At 50.5% G+C, this 21,575-nt stretch overlaps 8 protein-coding genes across 8 annotated transcripts; 3 read left to right on the top strand and 5 right to left on the bottom strand.

Moving 5' to 3' along the window:
* Positions 1-17: 17 nt before the first annotated feature.
* ASPACDRAFT_1872053 (uncharacterized protein) lies at positions 18-1,604 on the bottom strand (the record flags this gene model as incomplete). The annotated part of the gene is made up of 5 exons (XM_020197991.1): positions 18-375; positions 420-566; positions 615-753; positions 807-1,476; positions 1,545-1,604. 5 exons carry the CDS (start codon positions 1,602-1,604, stop codon positions 18-20), a joined length of 1,374 nt encoding a protein of 457 aa, XP_020054891.1.
* Positions 1,605-1,847: 243 nt separating this feature from the next.
* Positions 1,848-5,671, top strand: ASPACDRAFT_45065 (uncharacterized protein; the record flags this gene model as incomplete). The annotated part of the gene is made up of 11 exons (XM_020201538.1): positions 1,848-1,856; positions 1,900-2,075; positions 2,126-2,486; positions 2,538-2,594; positions 2,641-2,795; positions 3,195-3,369; positions 3,460-3,823; positions 3,941-4,168; positions 4,226-4,308; positions 4,359-5,271; positions 5,406-5,671. The coding sequence occupies 11 exons, from the start codon at positions 1,848-1,850 to the stop codon at positions 5,669-5,671; spliced, it is 2,787 nt and encodes a 928-aa protein (XP_020054892.1).
* Positions 5,672-7,009: 1,338 nt separating this feature from the next.
* ASPACDRAFT_31410 (uncharacterized protein) lies at positions 7,010-8,776 on the bottom strand (the record flags this gene model as incomplete). The annotated part of the gene is made up of 1 exon (XM_020199811.1): positions 7,010-8,776. One exon carries the CDS (start codon positions 8,774-8,776, stop codon positions 7,010-7,012), a length of 1,767 nt encoding a protein of 588 aa, XP_020054893.1.
* Positions 8,777-11,386: 2,610 nt separating this feature from the next.
* ASPACDRAFT_122403 (uncharacterized protein) lies at positions 11,387-12,753 on the top strand. Its single transcript, XM_020196533.1, has one exon. The coding sequence runs from the start codon at positions 11,582-11,584 to the stop codon at positions 12,614-12,616; it is 1,035 nt and encodes a 344-aa protein (XP_020054894.1). The 5' UTR covers positions 11,387-11,581; the 3' UTR covers positions 12,617-12,753.
* Positions 12,754-13,014: 261 nt separating this feature from the next.
* On the bottom strand, positions 13,015-13,527 carry ASPACDRAFT_45068 (uncharacterized protein; the record flags this gene model as incomplete). The annotated part of the gene is made up of 1 exon (XM_020201539.1): positions 13,015-13,527. One exon carries the CDS (start codon positions 13,525-13,527, stop codon positions 13,015-13,017), a length of 513 nt encoding a protein of 170 aa, XP_020054895.1.
* Positions 13,528-13,884: 357 nt separating this feature from the next.
* Positions 13,885-14,274, bottom strand: ASPACDRAFT_45069 (uncharacterized protein; the record flags this gene model as incomplete). Its single annotated transcript, XM_020201540.1, has 2 exons — positions 13,885-14,145; positions 14,197-14,274. 2 exons carry the CDS (start codon positions 14,272-14,274, stop codon positions 13,885-13,887), a joined length of 339 nt encoding a protein of 112 aa, XP_020054896.1.
* A 1,305-nt stretch (positions 14,275-15,579) lies between these two features.
* On the top strand, positions 15,580-18,069 carry ASPACDRAFT_31552 (uncharacterized protein; the record flags this gene model as incomplete). Its single annotated transcript, XM_020199823.1, has 6 exons — positions 15,580-15,707; positions 15,765-15,975; positions 16,025-16,327; positions 16,380-16,857; positions 16,913-17,555; positions 17,670-18,069. 6 exons carry the CDS (start codon positions 15,580-15,582, stop codon positions 18,067-18,069), a joined length of 2,163 nt encoding a protein of 720 aa, XP_020054897.1.
* A 532-nt stretch (positions 18,070-18,601) lies between these two features.
* Positions 18,602-19,738, bottom strand: ASPACDRAFT_31487 (dynamin family protein; the record flags this gene model as incomplete). Its single annotated transcript, XM_020199818.1, has 1 exon — positions 18,602-19,738. A coding segment is annotated over one exon (1,137 nt), but the record flags the coding sequence as incomplete, so codon positions are not given.
* Positions 19,739-21,575: the final 1,837 nt, after the last annotated feature.

Here is a 21,575-nt window from a genome sequence, read left to right on the forward strand (position 1 = left end):
ACCTACTTCCGTCAGTTTTACATCTTGGTGGTCCAATGACTACTTACATCTGCAATATGATCATAGCCCAGCAGCTTCGGGGCCAAGCCGGGGTCTCTCCACGCCAAAGCCTCGCCCTCTGGGGTGGGCACCATCCGCATCTTGCGGTCGCGTTCCTCCTGCTCCGGTCCATCGTCAAGGTGGTACAAATACTGCTGTACGTTTCCCCTCTCCACTACCATTTTCGTTCTTTGTTTGCGACATTTCTCAAACACGGCCAACGCATGGCGCTTCGCTTCGAGGAATGCGGGTGAGGATTTATCGATCGAAGGATCTGACGGCAGTCGCGAGAGACACTCTCCAAGCACAGCACCGTCTTCAAACGCCATTCCAGCCCTGAGCTTGTTAGTATTGGCTTCATATCGTGGGAGGTGACGTACCCTGACGCAAGGTAAGGCAGTGTTGCATGCACTGCATCCCCAAGCATAATCCACGAACCCGAAGGATGGGCCCAGTCACAGTCGCCAAATCGGATGCACAGACGCCACTTCTGGACTGATTGGCACAGTTTGAGGAGTTTTTGGATCCTGTTTCTTAGTGCTGGTTCGCATTGTTGGCAGATCGAAACAGCTCACCTTGGATCCCACCCCTCGAACAGACCACACATTTCCTCCACGTTTCCTTCGACCGTGGTGGCCAGCGATTCTTCGGGGATATCATCCGGCACGAGGAGGACCATGTTGAACAGTTCACCTTGGCGGAGGACGTAGTTGACTGTGCTCGTTAGATTGTCTTGGCTAGAGTTCAGCTTTACTAGGAACACATACCTGCATGTTTCCCCGGCCCCAACCAATAGTTCACCTGAGGATTGACAACGAAGTCCCTCAGCTCTTCATCCTGCAGCATCTTCTCCGTATCCAGCAGCAAGCGATACGCAAGGTCCCCTGTCTTGACGGGCGGGTCATGGCGTTGCAGCATTCTCTCACTCAGGGTCCCAAATACCCCATCGGCGCTGATCACCAAATCCCCGATCCATTCTCGTCCGTCTGCTGCAATAACAGTGGCAGTATTGCCCCAGCCGTTTGGCGTATTGCTAGAAACAACCTCCGGCACAACATCCACCACCCTCACTCCGCAAGTGACTTTCACCCCGAGTTCCTCCGCTCTCTCCAACAAACATCGCTGCAGATCTGCGCGGTGGAAATCACGATACCACGTCCCGGGATACTGCGATTCGGAGGCGTGGAAGTCTAGGCTGCTGATGATCTCGCCTTTCCAGTGGAGGAAATTGCAGACGCGGGGAGAGGTCATGTGCGGGGTGAGACGGGGAAGAAGTCCCCAGTGTGTGAGCACTCGGGAGCTGTTGGGCAGAACTTGAATGCCAGCACCAACTTCTCGGATCGACGAGGTCGCTTCAAGGATGTGTACCTTGTGTCCAGCAAGAGCGCAGGCAATGGCGGTGCCTAGTCCGGCAAGACCGGCACCGATGACGATTATCTAGAACCCCGGTTGTATCAGCCGTCATGTTCGGGAATGGGGTGGGATCGCGGGGAGGACTGTGTTACCTCAAGAGAACACGTCTCCGGTCGAGTTTGTGGTTCTTTGACATGAATGGGAGGAGCCATGATGATTTTGATCGCTTGTGTAGGTTGAGAAGATTGCTTGAGCACTTTAGGCTAGAAGTGCGACAATTATACCAGGGCCAAATGTGGTGAAGGTGGAGGTGACAAGAATGGGGGTGAAGTTGAATTGACGACGGGTTATCTTATCGAGCCTATTTATAACTACTCTCATCACAATCTGCCTACAGGTCAACCAGAGCTCAACCGGTCGGATCTTACAATCTCTACACCATCATCATTATCATCATGTCTCGAGTAAGTTGACCCTTTGACTTCAGAACCCAAGCTAAGTTGTCAGTTTTCCCTTCAAGGTCGAACTGCATTAGTCACTGGCGGTGCACGCGGGTGTGGTCTGGCATTCGCACGCGGTCTGGCCGAAGCCGGTGCCAATGTGGCCGTCTTTGACGTGATTCCCCCCGAAGCAGAGTTCGAAGCTATCGCGACCGAGTGCGGCGTGCGTACTGCATACTACAAGTAAACACTCTATCCTGTACTGCAACAAGTGTCCATCGCTGACTACCTAGGGTGGATGTCTCCTCCGAAGAGTCTCTCGATGCCGGCTTTAAAGCCTTCCAAACAGACTTCGATAACGCTCTCGATATCTGTGTTCCTTGCGCGGGGATCAATCGTCACCAACCCTTCCTAGAGTTCACCTACGCGGACCACGCCGCTCTTCTCGGGGTCAACGTGTTGGGCGTGCACATGACGGCCCAACGCGCGGCAAGGCAGATGATCGCCAATGGAACACAAAAGGGCAGTATTGTCTTGGTGGCCAGCATGGCCAGCCACATCGCTGTGCGGTCGCAACTTTGCAGCGCGTATTGTGGTTCCAAGGGGGCTGTGAGGGCGATGTGTCCGGCCATTGCCAAGGAATTGGCCCAATATGTGATTGTCTCCTGCAGGACTGCCAGGATGAGCGAGCGCTGACGATGACAGAACATCCGAGTCAATTCGATTTCACCGGGATATGTTCGCACGGAAATGACGGCTGCTGTAGGTGGGATCTCCGATAAGATAGCGACGAAGCTAACCGTGGCAGTTCCCCCACCTGGTCGAAGAGTGGAAACGCGATGCGATGAACGGTCGCCTGGCCGAGCCGGAGGACATCATGGGCGCATGTGTGTTCCTGGCTAGTGATGCTAGCTCGTATATGACTGGGGGTGATATTGTGGTCGATGGTGGTGTGACAAAATGGTAGTGATCGAAGCATGGTTGATTGTGACAGCTACTGTACTCGATAGCAAAGCTACGAGCTAAGATAGTGGATCGGACTGTGCTTATCGCGGTCGCAAGCAATAACAAAGGTGGGGGTGGGGGTCGGTCTTCCTCCCGAATCTCCAACAATACTCCGCACACCAACTCGAATCCAGTCGGATTAAATATACTCGGTGTTCAGCTTCTGAATATTCTCTATCTCGATAGTATCTTTGAATAGCGACAAGATGACTCCTCCAGAATCAACCACGGTGGTGATAGTCGGGGCTGGTCCCTCTGGCTTGATGCTGGCGTATTTCCCCCCCTTCCTTTTCTCCCCCGCTTTCCCCTCATACACTCTCCCCATCTTCGCCCCAGCTGCGTTTTAACAACAAACAGGTGCAATCTCCTTCGCTACGGCACTCCTGTCCTTCTTCTCGATGACCGTCCCGATCAGACCTCGACTGGCAAAGCGGACGGGTTGCAGCCGAAGACTATCGAAACGCTGAAACAGCTTCGTCTTGCCGATCCGTTACTGCGACATGGCGCCAAGGTCTACGACATCTCATTCTGGGTATTTCTCTCATCGCATTCACCCTGTCTCTCCTAATTGTATCCTTACTGCAGGTTTTAATACACAACTACTAACTACTCCCTCATGCAGGATTCCACGCCCACGCAACCCCTCCGTCGCACCGGGCGCAAAGTCCACTACCCCGACCACCTGGTCGGAGCCCCCGACCCCTACATTCTGCTAGCCCACCAGGGCATGCTGGAGGACGTCTTCATCAAAGACATTGAAAGGCGAGGGGGATCGGTCTCGCGGAACAGCGAATTCGTGGACGTGCAGAAAGACGAGGCGGGTGACCTCAAAGTCACATACAAGGACCTGACCACGGGGGGTGAGCGCGTAGTCTACGCAAAATATCTGGTTGGGTGTGATGGCGCCCGGTCGAAGGTGCGGGACTCTATTCCTGATGCGCAGTTGGAGGGCGAGAAGACAAATGCTTCGTGGGGTGTGCTGGATGGTATGTTTTGAGCTCTACCTGGCGTTCGATTGTCCCAAGCTTGGTGCTTTAGTCGTTCGTTTGGTTGTTGAAAGTATTTGGGTGCTTTTAAGCTGACTTCGCTGCTATGATTGACAGGTGAGATCGAGACTACCTTCCCTGATCTCTGGAGCAAAGTCGCCGTCCGGTCCCACACAGCCGGTTCGATCTTGTGGATTCCTCGCGAACGCAACATGACTCGACTATACGTGGAGTTGAGTGCCACCGATGGTGAGCGGGTGCCAAAGTCTATGGCTACACCAGAGTATGTCATGGCTCGGGCGCGAGAAGCCATGAAGCCTTTCCCGCTAGAATGGAAGAGTATCGGTACGTTGTTGTATTGCCGTGCTAGCTAGGCGGCGATGGAAGCTGACCGCGGGGTAGAATGGTTCGGCAACTATATCGTCAACCAGCGTGTCGCGCGCAAATTTTCCGATCCAGACAATCGCATCTTCATTGCGGGTGATGTCTGTCCCCCATTCCTTAATGCAGCCAACATGTACTAAGACAAATCTAGGCTGGTCACGTCCACTCCGCTCTTGCCGCACAAGGCGCCAATACTAGCATGCACGACTCTCTCAACCTCGCCTGGAAGATCAATCTCCATTCCCGCGGTCTCGCTACGAACACCCTCCTCTCCAGCTACTCCACCGAACGCCGAAAGATCGCGAACGACCTGATTTCATTCGATGCCAGCCATGTCGCTGCTTTTGAACAGGGTGAGGCCGCTCTCGCCCGCAACTTCGATGAGAATATTCGGTTTATCGCCGGGTTCGGGGCAGAATACCTTCCAGGAGACTTGCTCACGAGGAGATTGGAGGGCACACAACTCCAAAACGGACACACTGGCTCCGGTTTAGGAAGGGTGAAACCCGGTTCTCTCCTTCCACCATGTCTCGTCACAAGGTATATTGATGCAAACCCCGTGCCAGTGCAGTTGGATATTCCTCTCCTTGGTCAGTTCCGCGTGTACCTGGATGTCCCAGATGTCCGGGGCGAGAACGAGTTTTTAGAGAATTTCTGTGAGGAGGTGCTGGCTAAGGGAAGTGCATTGGCTACGGCAACCACAAAGGCAGCTCAGAGCTATGCAAGCAGTGAAAGAAGGCAGGCGACAGATGATGTGTACCTGGGCCACGCGCGGTATACGTCGGTTTCGCAGGTCGCAACCTTCGCCTTGCTCACCAGGGCCTCACGGGAGAGCTTTGAGCTGGAAGATCTACCTGATGTGTTGAAGCAGAGTCGTTGGACTGTGTACCTTGACGAAGCGGGCGGGGAGAAGGGTGGATGTACGAGGAGGTGGTTCGGGGAGGCGGATGCGGCGCAGACAGCGGTGGTCATTGTGAGACCGGATGGGTATGTTGGAGCTGCGGCTTGTTGGAGTGAGCCTGATGGAATGCAAGCTGCTCGATGGGTCAATGAGTACTTTGAAGGTTTTATGGTTGAAGTTTAGGTATGGACAACTACTTCTCAGAGATGTTACTAAGAGAACTACTGCTCTCTATGGGATACAAGAAATGTAGAAAAGCGGACGAAAATCTTTCATTCAATAGTAATTAAAAAATAGAACGATATGCTGCTGCTGCTGCTGCTGCTACTACTACTACAACTACTGCTGCTACTGCTTCTCCTGCTGCTGCGCCTGCTGCTGCGCCTGCTGCTGCGCCTGCTGCTGCTTCTCCTGCTGCTACTCCTGCTCCTGCTGTCGCTGTTGCTGTTGCTGTTGCTGTTGCTGTTGCTGTTGCTGTTGCTGCTGCTGCCGCCGCCGCTGCCGGCGCTCTTCATATTGTCGTTCCGCTATCTGCCTTCCCTGAAAGCAAACTTATATCCTAATTTAAACTTACAAGCTCGCATTGAGCCAAGTGGCGATGATATGCAGAACAGTCCCGCTTGATATGGCCGGGCAAACCGCAATAGAAGCATAAGCGCTTGCTTTTCTATAGCTTATTAGCTTACATGCTGAGTGGACATCTACACGATGTGCTACTTGTGAGTAAGGTATACTGACGAGGACCTTCTTCCCCTCTTTGCTGGGGTTGTTGCTGTTGTGGTTGTTGTTGCGTCTGCTGCTGCTGTCGCTGCTGCGGCGGCGAGAGGGGCCGTCTGGGGCGCGGGGGGCCATGGTGGTGGTAGTGGTGAGGAGGAGGAGGAGGAGGAGGAGGAGGAGGAGGAGGAGGAGAAGAATGATGATAATGATGATGATGATGGTGATTATGATGGTGATGAGGAGAATAAGGAGGATGTTGAGGAGGAAGAGGGACCGAGACAAGAGACCAAATCGAAGGACGAGTATCAATGAGTGGAGAGATATTGGGACAGACGCGAGTGGATGAACAACAAAGGAATTCATCGCAGCTGCAGCTGCTTTCTCTGCATGCCTGAAGATCCCCAGCGATCTTGGTGTTGTGGGTGACAGGCAAACAAACGCACCTCCTCCGGACACATTTGTCCTTACCTCGAGCAATCATTCATCGCGCGCGAGACATGGGTCAGACTGTCTTTAAGCGGCATCATCATGTCTGTTGGTGGTTGGGGCTTGTCACCATGGCTGCGTCGTCACAGTCGTTGCTAAACAAAGTTGCCATGGGATCTTCATATCTCCCCAATTGGTCTTCGCCAGCTAGGAACTGGATTCATATTTTCATGTTCGTGCGCTGATAGAGGTATTTCCTTCTTCCAGGTCCAATATTATCTGACTCGCACACCACTGAGAGCTTGGCGGGAAAATCGATGGGCGAAAGGACAGAGTGGAAGAACAACCATAGGCACGAAATGAGACAAGACCATCGTCTGGAATGCAAGGAGCATCCAGTGCATTATGTTGGCCAAGTGTTGTCTCTGTGAGTCCAGCTCCGAAGTCACCGCAATGGCTGTCGCTCTCGTTGTGTATGCTAACATGGCTCTGTGTACAGTACATTAGTCTTGGTATCCAGGCTACGCAAACGTCAGTATACAGTCTTGTCTATTGTGTTCGGTCTTAGTATACATATATCAGTTCAACTGATTCGAGCATCATCCCTGGCTGAAGCCTCGCGCTCAGTTCCCATTTCCTTGTGAGTACAAATATATCTTCGGACCATCTTACGAAGGGCCAACAAATTCATGCTCGAAAAAAGGGACGATTTTTGTCTGGTATAATACATGTTCCAAATCCCGCGAATCTCCTTTGAGCTAATAAACTGGCATGACATAGGCGGTGAGATTCCACAGCATAGCGCTGACAGAGCTGGCGTTCTCTTCGCAGATCATCGTGTTGTTGTCCTTCCAATACGGGCGCGATGGCCAGGTGCAAATCTTCTGAATCTCGCCCTCATTGGCGCCAGACTGCACGGTGGCGTTGATAGTGGTAGGCACGACATCCTCCTCTACCCACTGAATCATATGGGCAAAGTTGTCGCGCGGAAATCCGGCATTGGGCTGCTCATCGTTGGTGGCGCAATGGGCAGCGCCTGGGACGAGATAAAACCGGTACCAGTCGTTCAACTGCTCGTTGCCCTCCGTAAACGAGAGGTCCGGATACAAGACCTTGCGGACCGATTCGTGGTAATGGATGGAGCCAGTCGGAGGTACACTGCTATCTGCCTCGCCGTGGAAATGCAGCAGGCGGCCTCCCTTGGAGTGGAAGGGAGTCAGGTCTGGCAAGGTAGTTTGGAGAGAGTCCATATAGAGGGTCATGCCCTCAATCATCCAGGCCTTCAGGTCGTCGTTGGTCACACCAGTCATGTCCAGCTCCGTGACATTTTGCCAGTGGAGGAACTTCGTGACCCATTCTCCGTTTGAGTTTGGGGAGGTGATAGTCCATGACTCGGTAGTGCTGTCCCAGACGGTAGTGTCACCGAAGCCGGCGGTGGGCTGAAAGGGGAAGTAGACGAGGTTGCCGTCGGAGTCTTTCAGCCCAGTCAAGAGATCTTGAATCACCGCGATGTCTTTGCCACTGATGGTTCCGTTCTGCGCTGGAGTGACGGAGGCCGACTGCCTCTTTCTCCTCTTCCCGTACCCCAACCCCAGACTGGTGGTAGAGCCCTCAGCACATGAGTAGGATTTACCAAGCATGGTTGAGATGTTGAAGTTCTGGAAGCACAGGTCGCTGCGCGCGACCACTCCATCTACCTTGCCATCCATGCCGTCACAGGCATTGATGGTGGCGTTGATGACTGTGTCAAACACGCACGACGGAGGATAATAGCCCATAGTCTGGATCTGCACCGGAGCAGCGATGTGGTTCACCTGCTGCTGGCCATAACGCATGGCGGGGGCTCCCGCCACAATACCGTCGTACAATTCCGGGGCCCGTTGTGCCTGGCTCATTGCCTCTCGTCCACCTTCCGAGCATCCGATGAAGTAGCTGTACAGCTTTGTGGTGTTGGTCCCAACGTTGAAGAAGTTGTTGGTCAAGGCCTTGCCGATTTGAGTCATCTCAGCTATGGCTTGATAACCCCAGTTATAGATGGCCGGCCAGTTCGCAGTACCGTTGCCCAGAATCACCACATCATCGAAGTCAGTGCCGCCCCAGTGGGGAAAGCCTCCATCTGTGTAGCCGGTGGCGGCGCCAAAGGCAACGCCGCCCGCCATGTCGGCCCCTCCGGAGCCGTTGTTGATGGTATAGGCTGCACCTCCTGTGGCCAAGAACCGGTTGGCGAAGCTGTCCGGGGCTGGCATCCAGTACTGTACCACGATCCGATCATCCCCGTTCTGGTGGTTGTAGGCAAAGGACACCTCGCAGAAGTTGATGGTAATGTCCTCCCAGAAGGTAGCATCGGAGACAGAGTAGTTGCGGTAGATACTGGCAGTCACTGAACTAGTGTCGATAGTAATACCAGAAGGAATGTCATCGCTCGAAGTTGGCAGGACAGAGGCCACATAGTCGGTTGTGCAGACACTGCTCAGCGACGAGGCAGTGGCGACGCCGAAAAGCGCAGCCGCAACCACGCTGTACATGGCAATTAGTATTCGAGGTAGCACGATAGATAGGAAGGTAGATCGATCGTGCGAGGCAGAATCGATTCCTTGATGATTCTTCCTGGGTCAGGTAGAGAAGCAGGGCATTTATACATGCTTCGAGCATCTTTCTATCCCGTTGCCTCGTGCACATACCAACAATCTAATCAATATACGTACGTCCACTGTGGACCATTACGTATACCCCATAATCTGCTTCTACTATAGGAAAACACGAATGTGCATCACTTTTAGACCTAGCGGGGAAGAATGACCCACTGTCACGTCCCGGAAGGGTCTTTGCTATCCATCGGTGGTACGCACAGCTTGTTACATTGAGAACACCTCAAGCAGTATCTCTCTTGCTCGCCCCTCGAGCTTATAAAAGATCCCATGTCCACAGTATGTTCGATTCTCTCTTCCCCGGCCATAGCCATGAATCCTGTATCCCATTCTTACGGACGACATCAATTCCTGGGATATACGCCAAGGGCCGAATCGCCGAGCGTACGTGGCGCGGGAATAAGTAAGGGAGCCATGATTGATAGGTCCGCCGGAAATCAGTCTTGAGGAACTCGGGGTTAAGCAGGTTATCTGGGTCGGCCTTATCGGATCTATCGGCTGTATCGGATCAGGATGCTGAATACAGGCTAAGTGTCGGAGAACGGGCCGAGGACTTCAGGGCATGAAACCTGCTACATTACTTGTCGCAGCGTCAAAGCGCACCTCGGCAGGGAGTGGGTGGGCGCGCTGACGAGAAGTTGTGGCTCCCGGAACCTATCATGGATATGTTCAGCTGATTCCTGTTTCGGCCGTTTCCAGTCGATCAGTTCTCAAACCCCCAGTATCGTGGCAGGTTTCATTTAAGAACGATCGTCCTTTTACTTGCTCTCGGCCACATGTCTTTCTCATCTTGTGATATCTTGGTATTTCTTCCCTTGATTCTGATTTCCAATACCCGGTCTACGAGTCCATTGAAGTTGAAGTCGGTATTTTCTACATAAATAGGTTCTAATATCCTCGGGAAACAGACTTGCAGTGGCCAGACCTCAGTCCATAGATCGATTTGTCTAATTGATAAAGGAATTATGGCCATTATGGTAGGCCGCAGCACTTTCTCGGTGCTGCTTTGCTGGGGCCCAGTCCTTTTTCTCACCAGCACACTAACAATTCCAAGCGAGAATCTTTGTGTTCTTGCAAACTTTGATAGATCCAGAAACATGCAGGATCATCTTCTAATGGTAAATTCAAGAGCCTCTGAAGGTCTATTCACTACAGAACTCAGCTCTTATCGAAACATCCTGTGTCCGACAAAGGTTGAGTCTTTTGCGTGTGCGACCTTCATAGATCATTAATCCCTCTACGGGAGGATGCTCACTCTGACTGCAACCAAAGCAGCCCCTGATATAGACGCCCTTCCAGAGGCAGACAAAAAACAACGCAATCTTAGAACAAAGTGAAACTTTTGAACCGGAAGATCGTCTTCGTCTCTTGTCTTATGACAGAGAACGAATATAAGAAGTTATTGTCAATGAAATGGCTACGGAAACATTTTGGCTCGTCTTGCGAATTTTGTATGTATGTGACTGCGTATACATTAAACATTATCGGGGCCTAAACGCAGACAATTAGCTACGGTGGCTTTCAGATCCCATAAGCTCTTCTGCAACTCCTGGCTGACGTTCCTCACAACATTGCAGTGGTAGTTGTTCATCTTAATGGTGGAAACCGGTCTTTCGGTCTATAGCGTTGTAACCTTTCTGAATTCCAGCCGTTTAGGGTCGAGTGGAGATGAGTGGATTATATAGGTACGGCCCTACATTGTGATCTGCCGGCCGACTGCGGACAGCACGAGCTGTCAATCAGATGGATGCGGGTTGTCGCTCGCACCCCGCGGATTCCGAGTCTTCTCGGGGTCGATTGTATTGAGGCTATAGAAAAAGAGCATCAGGGAGGCATTAACGACAGAAGATTAGCATCTGCAGTTCAAGGAAAATTCATGCACAAAACTATATTTACTTGAGTGGGAAGACAACATTCCGACAGCCACGATCTGACGTCTTAAGCAGACACGCTTCTACTTCACACAGCTCAGGTCGTTGGTTCATGGTACCACAAGCTCTCTGCCAATCGTCTTATCAAGCTGAAGTTTCATAGAAACACACTATCGACTACTGTCTTTACCGACAAACCCGCAACAGAGTACCATGGCCGGAAGCGGTGGACAAGCACAGTCGCGATGTTCAGTTATGCGCATTTGGGCTTCCGAGTTGTCGAGGAGAATCGGGCGGGGGGGATTAGAGGCGGGTGGGCCGGTGTTGTATGCGATAAATGACCAACTCTCGTTCATTTCTTCTCTCGCTCGTCGCTCCCTCTCCACCTCCACAGGCCTCGCCCCATCGATCTGTTCGCAGAGGCTTAAAAACTCTTAAAGCCAGCTGAAATGTGGATCTCCCGCTGGCCGTCTACCTTTCAACCAATAAGACTCGCCCGAGCCGATCGATCGCTTGTTTTTGCCGGTGCTCGTATCGACTGCAACTCGGGGAATTTGTACCGACGGCAATGGGGTTTCTTTCAAAAAGGGGCCGTTGTCTTGTCTGGTTTCCACTTCTGATGGGTTGCGTCTTTTCTCTTGCTCTGACAGTTGCCGGGAATGCCTGGATCCAGTCGCTCGTTTGACCTCTCCTGATCCATCGTCGACCGGTACTACGCTCGTTCTCTTGCTGATCTCTTCTTTCTCCTGACTAAATTCGTCAATACATTGCACCTCACTGGCTCAGTTTGTGTTACTGGCGCAATCGCAACATGAAATCGATCATCCGGAGCTCATTGCTGGCCCTGCTCGCAACCGCCGCTTCCGCAATCAGCACGGGCAGCACGGGAGCCTGCACCACCAGCGTCCAGCAGGCTGTCCAGAATCCCTCCTTCGAGGACGGCACCACAGACTGGACTATCGCGACAGGAGCGGCAGGGAGCGTCTACGACACCTACCGGACTTCGTCAGCCCCCGATGGCAGCTATGTCTTAGCCATCAATGGCGATCTGGCCTCCAACGGCCTCTCCCAGACCCTAACCGATCTGGCTGTGGGGAGTACCTATACGCTCAGCCTGTATTGGCAACTCTTGTCGATAGGCACAGGAACCTGTTCGCTCAACGTCTACATCGACTCTGCGGAGAGCAGCAATGTGGCGGCCACCGGGCAGCTCACGTCGGCGAGCAGTGCCTGGACCCAAGTCACTGGCCAGTGGACGGCGACCAGCACAACCCACAAATTGATGGTGGATTTCACCTGCACGGCTGGCAGCTTCTCGAGCAGCTCGGAGGTTAATTTCGACGACATCACTTTCACTGGTCCTACCGTGGTCAACTGCCCAACTTCGACGGTACAGACTTCAACTTCGACTCCCACTCCGACGCCCTCCGTTGCTTCAGCATCGTCCTCTACGCCTATTGTTGCTATGACTTCTTCTAGCAGCCCAGCTGCCACATCCTTCCCGGTGCTCTTCACCTCTGTTCCCGTGCAGAGCAGCAGCAGCGCAGTCACCATCGTCCCCTCCGTTCGTCCATCATCGGCAGCGGTGCGGCCATCGTCCAGTGTCCCCGTGCAAGCGTCGTCCGCCTCATCATCCGTTCGCGTGACGCCAAGCCTGTCGACCCCGGCCCATCAGCTCTCGGCCTCATCATCTAGTGCGCCGTCCAGCTCCGCTGTAGTCCAGAGCCTCACGTCCACTGCCCTTTTCGGTAGCAGCACAGCAATCGCGGCGACCGAGACGGACGAGGACGTGGTAACCTCCACTGTCTACGCGACCGTTACCGCGACTTTCACCGTCGCATGTTGATGAGCCTAATTCTTATCGACGGGTTCAATTGTACTCATACAGGGGACAATATTGTAATAGTAGAGCAGTTGCTTTTGAGTATATCTATAGAGTATCCTGTTCAGGCTTAGGTCTTATATTATCGAAGATGGGATTATAATTATGTTGGCGCATTCAGCTGAATTGAAAGAGCCAGGCAGGCGTTGGAGGTCACGCTCAATACCAAATTTATCTACAGAGTACCTAAAATGGCATCTTCAAGAGGTAACTTGGAACCTGAGACTCGGACTCATAACCATTTGATCACCATCTTGGGGAACGTCTCGACCCTCCTCCAGCCGCGAGAGTTCGATCGCTTTCCGACCCTTTACCCGCCAGATAGTATAGTTGGCGCGGGCTGGCCACTAAAGAAAGGAAGGCTAAGCCAACGAAGATCTCTGGGATGGGAGCGCCAACAACTCCTCCCGGTGGAACTTCCACGAGTCGTCCGCCCCCCGGAGAATGGATATCATCATGTCTACCGCCCTCTGGTACTTCGCCAGATCCTCGCGGAGCGCAAAGTCGAAATCGAGCTGGCCGTTACACTCGATGTAGCGGGCCGGCTGGCCGCCCTCGGTGTCTCCAAAGAGGAAGCGCGCGTGGCCCCCGCGGAGTACCACCCCGCCCATGTACATCCGGCGCAAATGGGGTTGAGCCTGACGCCGCAGCCGCCACCACTCGTTGGCTTGCAGGCGCGCTGCGTCCCAGTCCGCGTCATCCGGAGACCAGATGATGCCCAACCGCCAACTGTCGGGCGGCTCGGCGGTTTCGTCGTTAAGCAAGGACAACGAGTCGTCGGACATGATGTTATTGTCAGCGTTGGTCTCGTTGTCGGACATAGTGTCACTGTCAGACACGGTGTCGTTGTTGGGGAAGGTGTGCACTTCGGACATGACGGATGAATGGTGGAAAGGGATCCAGGTGGAAGATAGCGAAAGGAAGTCTGGTATTGCTGGGGTTGGAAGTGACGGTGATGGTGGTAACACCCAGTACTGATAAATGTTAGGAATTCACTAGGCTTTTAGTGTGAGAAGGATATTGATAGATATGTATTTAAGAGTATTACTGGCAAAGAGAATCAGGAAAGATGACAGGATACTTTATTTTAGTTTAACTCTGCTGTGTTTGTTTTTGTCTGTTTTTGTTTTTTACTTTTTTTTTTTTTTTTCAATTCTCTGGTTTCCTTTCTTCGTTTATATGAGTTTGTGGAAAGGGGGTAAAAAGGAATGAAAAGGATCAAGGCAAACCAACTAATACCCGCGTAGTGTCAATGCCAGCCCTTTCAACACTTCCAGTGTATGCTCCCACCAATCGCCCTCGGCCCAGATGAATTCTCCCAAGACGTTAGCCTTCGCGAGAAACTTCTCAAAATCCTCGGGCTGCGAGAGGTCGAACTCGTGCTTGTCGCGCCCCATGAAGCGGGCCGGCCCGTCCTCGGGGGCTCCGTAGACGAAGCGCGCGTGATGGCCGCGGACCATCAGCCCGCCCATGGGCACCTCCACCAGCTCGGGCTGAACTGCCCGCATCTGCCGTCACAGCTCGTTGAAGGCCAGAAGCGCCACCCCCCACTCCTCGCCATCCTGAAGCCGCCTGATCGTCATCCGATCGGCGGGCAGCTCTGGTGTTGAGGTTGCAGACATGATGTTGGAAGTATTGAAAGGTATCCTAGTGGAAGGAAGAGCACTGGCAAGTTAGGGAAGTTAGGGGTTGGTGAAGAGGAAAGTGACAGGTGATGGTGAGGGCATTCGGCGTTATTTATAGATTATCTGTGCAGTATGATCTGGCAAAATGAACCCTGGTATTAGGAAATATGGGATAAAGCATCTATCCAGCGACAGGCTGCGCCCCGGCAAGTCTTTTTTGATATGCTTTGTGCCTTCAGGTTGTTCTTGTGCACTCCTGCTTTGTCTTGGCTCTTTGGCTTGTTTGTCTGTCTTGATTTGTGGTAAGGGCGCAGCAAAGATCGCTGACTTGTGCAATGGCAAGGGCTGAAAGAATCTTTGCAGTAGTAGGTGAAAAAGGCGTGATGACAATTAATGCTGGTTTCAGAATAGCCATGTTTGCGGCTGTCAAAAGTACAAAGGGAACGCTTGTGCGGGAGGGTCAAGCTGCTCGGCTGGAACGGTCTCAGTAGGCTGGAAAGCAAGAGTTTGACCAGTGGAGACGAGGGTCAAGAGCTTACATTTTGGGTGGTAGTGGGTGGGCCAATCGATCTCTTTGTTGGTAATCAATGCTGACTGGATAAAAAGAGGAATCTTCGCCGTATCACGGCTCGGGCACGTCTTCCTCCAGATTGCAGACTCGGGGGCATTCCAGTATCGAATCGTCAAATGTAAGTGTCATCCAATTTATACATGTGGAGATGGTTGCGGTGCAAGGGACCAAAGTACGTCCCTGGAATGTTTCTTCGTTCTTGATCCAAACCTTTCTCTGTGGCAAGGAACGACTACTTCCGCTATCCCTGTGTACAGTGTTCAAACAACAAATATTCTGCAATCTGCCATTCCGTTGGCTGAGAATATGAAAAGCGACTTGTCTCTCTTAGTGTGTCTGCAAGGCACGTGAAACTTGTCCCGGTCTGAAAGAAAAGTAACAGACGGCTACACACCCTTAATCGAAAGTTGAAAATTATGCAAAAACATACAACAGCTTAAGTATGGTGGTGCTCACCCAGCGGCTGCGGTGGTCCAGTGCCGCCTTATTCGGGGTTATTCAGGTCAGCTTCTGGTGGCCGTCAGCACCCTGAATAATGGCTACCTTCATGTCCCCGCACCCATCTAAAAAGCGACTGGCACCCATCGTAGTCTCCCGGCTCTGCCACGCTGACAGGCTGGCAATACAAGTAAGCCCTGCCCCCCCGTTCCTCTCGAAGGTGACAATCCCTTATTTTACGTTCTGTCTCGTTCGCTCGGACTGCCCTTCACAGAGGCATCCTGCGATTAACAATGGCAGCAAAGGCAGCAAAGCAATACCAGACAATAAATCTTGACAACCATGATGACTCAGAAATCAAGCGCGCAGTATTAGACAGAACTAAGGCCTCTTATGATCGGGCATTGGCGACTTTTGATGAGTAAGTGTATCTAGGAACATGAGTCCCCATATACCTATTCACACACACTGGTACTAGCTTTCTCGAGCTACATCCAGGGGCATCTTGGCCACTTGATATTCGCTCCTATAAGGGGTTCATGGAGTTTGTGAGCAAGAATATGCCAGGCCGACTAGGGACGCACCCCACATTGGAGACAGTGGAATCCTTTCGTCGCAACTTTGAAGCTGGTCTTCTTTTGCGCCGTGACTTTAAGATCCAAGAGCACATGTCCACAACCATTAAGGAAGTAAGTATCCCGACCCGGAATATATACCGTAGCTAACATATATATTCAGTGGATAAGGAAAGATCTCAGGGATCTCGTCCCCCTCTCAGATGCGGAAATGGATAAAGATAGTCTTTCACCAAATGACCTAATGGTTCTTCTCACACAGCTCTGGTGTCGAGACTTTAAAGAGTACAGGGGAACGTGCCCTGATCGCTCACGAGTTCAGCTAAGCGCCTCTTTGTTATTATACTGTTTTACATCAGCAAGAACAGGCGAGGTACATGAGTCAACAGCCCGGCGAGAATTGTCACGCAAGCAAACCTCTACAGTTGGGCAGTACGAAGCAAGGGCTCTTGCAGCATGTTACAAGGTATGTCTTAAATTCAGCCAACATAAGAATTACTTCTTACTGACAAGTCAAGCACTTCACTCTGACTATTGAAATGGTCGATGGTATGAAGATGTTAGTTCTTACATACTCCCGCCAATATGTGAAGGGATTCTGGAGGAGAAAGCATTGGCAGCGTCCTATTCACGGCTTTTACGAGTTGTATAGAGAACACACGCCCCTATTTTTCAATCTCTTGGTATTCTTCTTGCCGTTGGCCTCTGCAGATCGAGCCTTTCGAGATTTCGAATCCGTGAGCGAGATCCTGGCTCTAGCTGAGTCTATACAAAGCGGCGACAGTGAGAAAATTCTGGCTACCATAGATTTCACGCCAGAAGTCCTGGACACTCCTGTGTTTCGACCCTTCAATGAACAGGAAATACAAAAGTCAACACGAAGGTCTCGTGGTGCGGACTCCTTTGGAAAAGATTTTGCCGAGCTTGGGAACCGTGCAGGATATACACGCAATGTTACTGCACGCGCTTGTCGTCGATGGGCTTTGATGGAGACCGGTAAAATAACTCGCATGTCTTCGTTTGAACCTAACTGATGGAGCCTCTCGCATAGATAAGCATCATTCGGAGACTGCAAGGATGAAGTTTGCGGGCCATATTCAGAGAGACACATTCGGCAGATCCTATGCACACCCCGTTAGTGAAGTTGATGGACCCGCAACATATTTGGGCATCCTAACTCGCCATGAGCATATACAAAACCGTCGAAGCATGGGAATGCATCGAATTCCGCAACTTTGGCAATCACTCCCCGCTAAAGCCGAGTTTGAGTTTCTCGAGAGAGAAGATGTTATGTCTCTTGATAAAAAGATGGATCAGCTCACCCAAGAAATGGGGGACGTCAGGGAGCCAACCGAGAAACATAGACTTCAACTGGAACAACACCGGATATATAATGAGAAGCAGATACTGTACAAGCAAGAGCTCCGAAGATTGCAGCAAACCCAGAGGAGAGGTTCGATTACTCAGCAAGGTAGCATATTTGAACAGACCCTCTTTTCTTTTACAAGAAAAGTGATGCCCGAGCGTGATCTGCTTGCACAACTTCTCCCAAAGAATGAGGGATTGAGAAGTGCGACTGGGTTGAAAGTTCTTGCAGCTCTAGAAACCATATGCTCTGGTAGCAGCACAAGCATTTACGGCGCTGGCATGCAAGCTATTGACGGGAAATGCTTTTGCGGAAGCGCCCTCAGCGCGTAAGAAACCTCCAGATGATGCGTATTCTCTTAGACTAATTTATCTAGATTCTACCCTCATCGCCGCTGGCTTCACCTCTACCGCTGTTATGAGAAACGGACTCGTGAAAGTAGCCCTGACAATTTTTCACAGTCTTGCATTGCATGCTGTCAATGGTTCTCAAACCCAGAACTCTGGGACTCACATTGCGAGGCTCATTTAAGTAGGCCTCATGAGTTAAGTCGTTGCGACCTTATAATATTCCGACATGCCATAGCAAAGGCGGCATATTGTCCATTCTGCCTCGGTAGAACTGATTTGAAGCCGTCACAGCGTATGTGTCAATTTCTCGATCGCAGCAAATGGTCAGACCATATCGAATCCCACCTGAGTTCTCAGGTACTATGTAACAGATATCATTGCAGGCATCCAGCATGTTCAGTGGCTTTAACAAACTTGCATGACTTACGGCACCATCTGGAAGATGTCCACTGTATTCTACCATTGCGCGGAAAGAAGAGAAAGCTTGAGTAAGATATCTTGCTAGGGCTTTTTCTACGGTTCTAAACTCTTTGGACTGTTTATAGTTTCGTAACACTATCAACTAGGGCTTTGAATATCTAGCATAACATCTTCGTTTATTTTATTATATTGATTTAACTTACATTATCTGATCACAACCCGCTTTGCCTCAGTGAGTTTGAACCTTCCAGGTCTGGTAGAGTGCGTCTTCGACTCGGTGCTTTACTATAGTCTGTTATTTCATCATCACTTTCTACATATACCTGAGTTCGTTGAAGAATATTCGGGTCTCACCTTTCAGGGTTGAGTTGATAATCTTCTTCTTCACCATTCACTGGTATAACATTTTTTGAAACACTTCTCGTACTATGCATTGCTGTCGGATATGTTTGGTGTTAATATCTCTAATGCATTTTATCGTTTCGTATGAGATTCTAGAACCTCTCGACACAAATTGCAGCAATGTTTCTATTCGGCGGCTGATATACTAAGCGCATCGTGCCTCGATGGCGAGAGCATGTATCTACCGGTGGCTCTTATTTCTCTACATGCTTATACAAGCGCTAGATACTAAGCATATCTCATAGAAACTCAACCCCAATCGGGTCAGAAATATTTTGCAGTCCTCTGGACTTGTTCTCGCCTCTCCCATGACAGAAATCTCTTTTCTATTATTTTCCAAAGCTTTATCTAACTCTTCCTGAAGCCTAGGAAGTGCTTGCTGCACATGAGAAAACAACAATCTGCTGAGACGGTCGACGAGGCTCTTGATTCCGACATAATCAGGAGGAAGGGTTTCGAAAATTGACTTCCGAAAATAAGCCGATTCGGAGCTGTTTCGCTCATCAATAGAGAATTCAGCTTCTTCGAAACTCCGGATTTTTAATATGTGCCATCCCAAAAATTGGGTCTCCGAATCCGAACTATGTGGCAAACGATCGGGTTTTGTGATGATACCCAGTGTACGTTCACCTGTGGGATCGAATTGACGAACTTTGTTTAGAATTGGTTGATTCGCATGGTCGTTTGTTGCTGAGATGACAGCCAGACAGATAGTTCGTGGTTGAGATATGTAGGACTCTATTATTTTAACCGTCATGTCGACGTCTGCCTGAGTGGTGTCTTTCGTTTGCGACTGTACGATACCGGGTAAATCAACAACTGTGAGCTGTGGTCGGTTTGGCCCCTCTATCTCGACACTGAGCACATCACGTGCAAACGCTCGACGATGATTACCATCATTGCTGCTCTCATGATCGTATACTCCACCAATACCCATAAGCTCCGTTGCTTTTGTCATTAGTTGAGGTAGTTTATCGAAGCTTGTTATAGTCTCCCTGAAGGCTTTGATAGACCTTTGCTCTTCAGCGGAGCGTTCGGGGTCCGGTATCATTTTAATCTGAAGCGAATCTGATGTTCCATGGCACAATATCTTCTCGGTTGAATACCTTGTACACAAGTTGTCTTTGCGTGGAAAGGGTATCTCAGTTAATGCCTCTAGTACTGAACTCTTCCCTGCCGACTGATCACCACAGACAACCAGTTGCGGCAGTGATAAGACACTATCTAAGCCGCACTTTCGAAGCTGAGAGACGGTGTCCAAAACACGTCGCTGCCCATGAGTCTCAAGACAGCCCAAAGCTTCAGGGATAGTAATTACCGTCTGCTCCTGATCCCCTATCTAGCGTCTTGAGCGAAACCATCGTCGTTGGAATAATATTCGGCAATCTGGTTCTAAAATTCCTTTCCTATCATAATATTCTTCTGCGGTCATCTGTCACCAGAAGCATACAACAATAATTAAGTTCTCAAACTTGATTACACGATTAGACTGGGCGATTTCTTTGCAATCCAGCATTTTTGCATTCATGAGTCAATATTCAGGAATGTCACAATCCTACCGGTAAATGCTGTCAACTTCGCTCTCTCCTTGACTCAGTGGCTCTGACTTGAGAACCCTCGTAAGCAAATACCGTGGATTGGTAGATAAATCAAGCCGCATTCCATAGATGTCACATTCTTGAACACTGTTATGTAGTACACTATCTTCTTTTGTCAGGATTCAACAAGAGTACAATTCTGGATTCAGTCAATATATAATGTTCCCAATTATTGACGTCTCGTATCGTTCTAGACTTCTGACTACCCTGCAGTGCCACATGGCTGCCCTTCTGACATTTAAACCAGTTCGTGTTCTTATGAGAGCCCGAACAAACTTTGCATAGGGTTTGTGATGAGATACAGTAACTGTTCGGGTCAGCGTATGAATCATCATCATCATCATCATCATCATCATCATCGACTGTAACTGTTCCAAGAGTGGGAAGAAGAATGGGGGACCTCGAAAAACGGAGGGCACCTGCGCCGTATCGACCGAAGCCTGCCATCCAGCAGGTCTCGCCGTCTATATGGCTCGCTCCCCCGGAATCAAGCGTACCTGCTCATGCAGCTTCGGACTGGCCATTCGTGGCTGGCAACGTATGCCAAACAATACGGTTTCCGGGCCGATGAGCGATGCGAGTGTGGGGCCACCGAAACGGTAGTGCACGTACTTATCGACTGCCCGCGGCTTAGCACAATACGTCAAACACTGCGGCAGAAGATTGGAGGAGCCTTAAAGAACATATCGGATATGCTAGGAGGAGCAGGTCAAGGTAGGGAAGGTAGGCTACAAGATGTCCCGCCAGGCAGCAGCGTCCTCGGGGCGGTGCTGAACTTTGTGGAGGCATCGCAGAGAATTCGAAGTCGCGCGCCACCAGGGCGGCAGAACACAATCCCAGGCACTGGCCCACACAGGCCTTGACGAGGCTCTAAGTTCGTCAGGAAAGTAATAGTTCACGTTAATAAGATGTATATAGAGAGTATAGATAGTGGATCCTGCATGTCGCCTTAGGCGAGGGGTCAGCGTATGAATCATCATCATCATCATCATCGACTGTAACTGTTCAAGTGACACTTCCACGGGTCTTTTGGATCACTTTCTGACACCAAAGGCGGAGTTTATCTTTTCGAAAAGGACTTCTTGATAGTTCCTGGAAAAGAAATTAGAAGTCTGGTTGCATGATACATTCTAGTATACTCTGTGCCATTTGTGCACGCAGGAATGATAAAGGCCCCTTGACTGCGAAGGAAATCAAATATCGCGTCAGAATGACTTTTTACCAGGTTCGTACCGTCATGCAGATCTCTTTTACTATTTGCGGCCTATGTTACGCAATATACTTGCAGATTGCTTAGACTCTTTGGGAATCACCACAGATTGTCCTATTCGAGCAAGCTCGGATCATACGAACTTTACTATAAAATGCTTAGAAGCATGAATTATTATCGAACTTGGTATAGGCTCTCGTTTGTGCTATTTTCAACTGAAATTGTAGCATTTGAGCATTGCAATAGTACATTACGTTGCCATTTAGTCCTTCGAAACTCTTATATATGAATCGACTGTCCTACAGGTGTATACGAGATCTCGCAATACCATTGCTAAGAGTTTTACCTGATCACAAGATGAAGACGAC

The sequence above is a fragment of the Aspergillus aculeatus genome, assembly GCF_001890905.1.
Source record: "Aspergillus aculeatus ATCC 16872 unplaced genomic scaffold ASPACscaffold_11, whole genome shotgun sequence".
In the NCBI taxonomy this organism is placed as follows: Eukaryota; Fungi; Ascomycota; class Eurotiomycetes; order Eurotiales; family Aspergillaceae; genus Aspergillus; species Aspergillus aculeatus.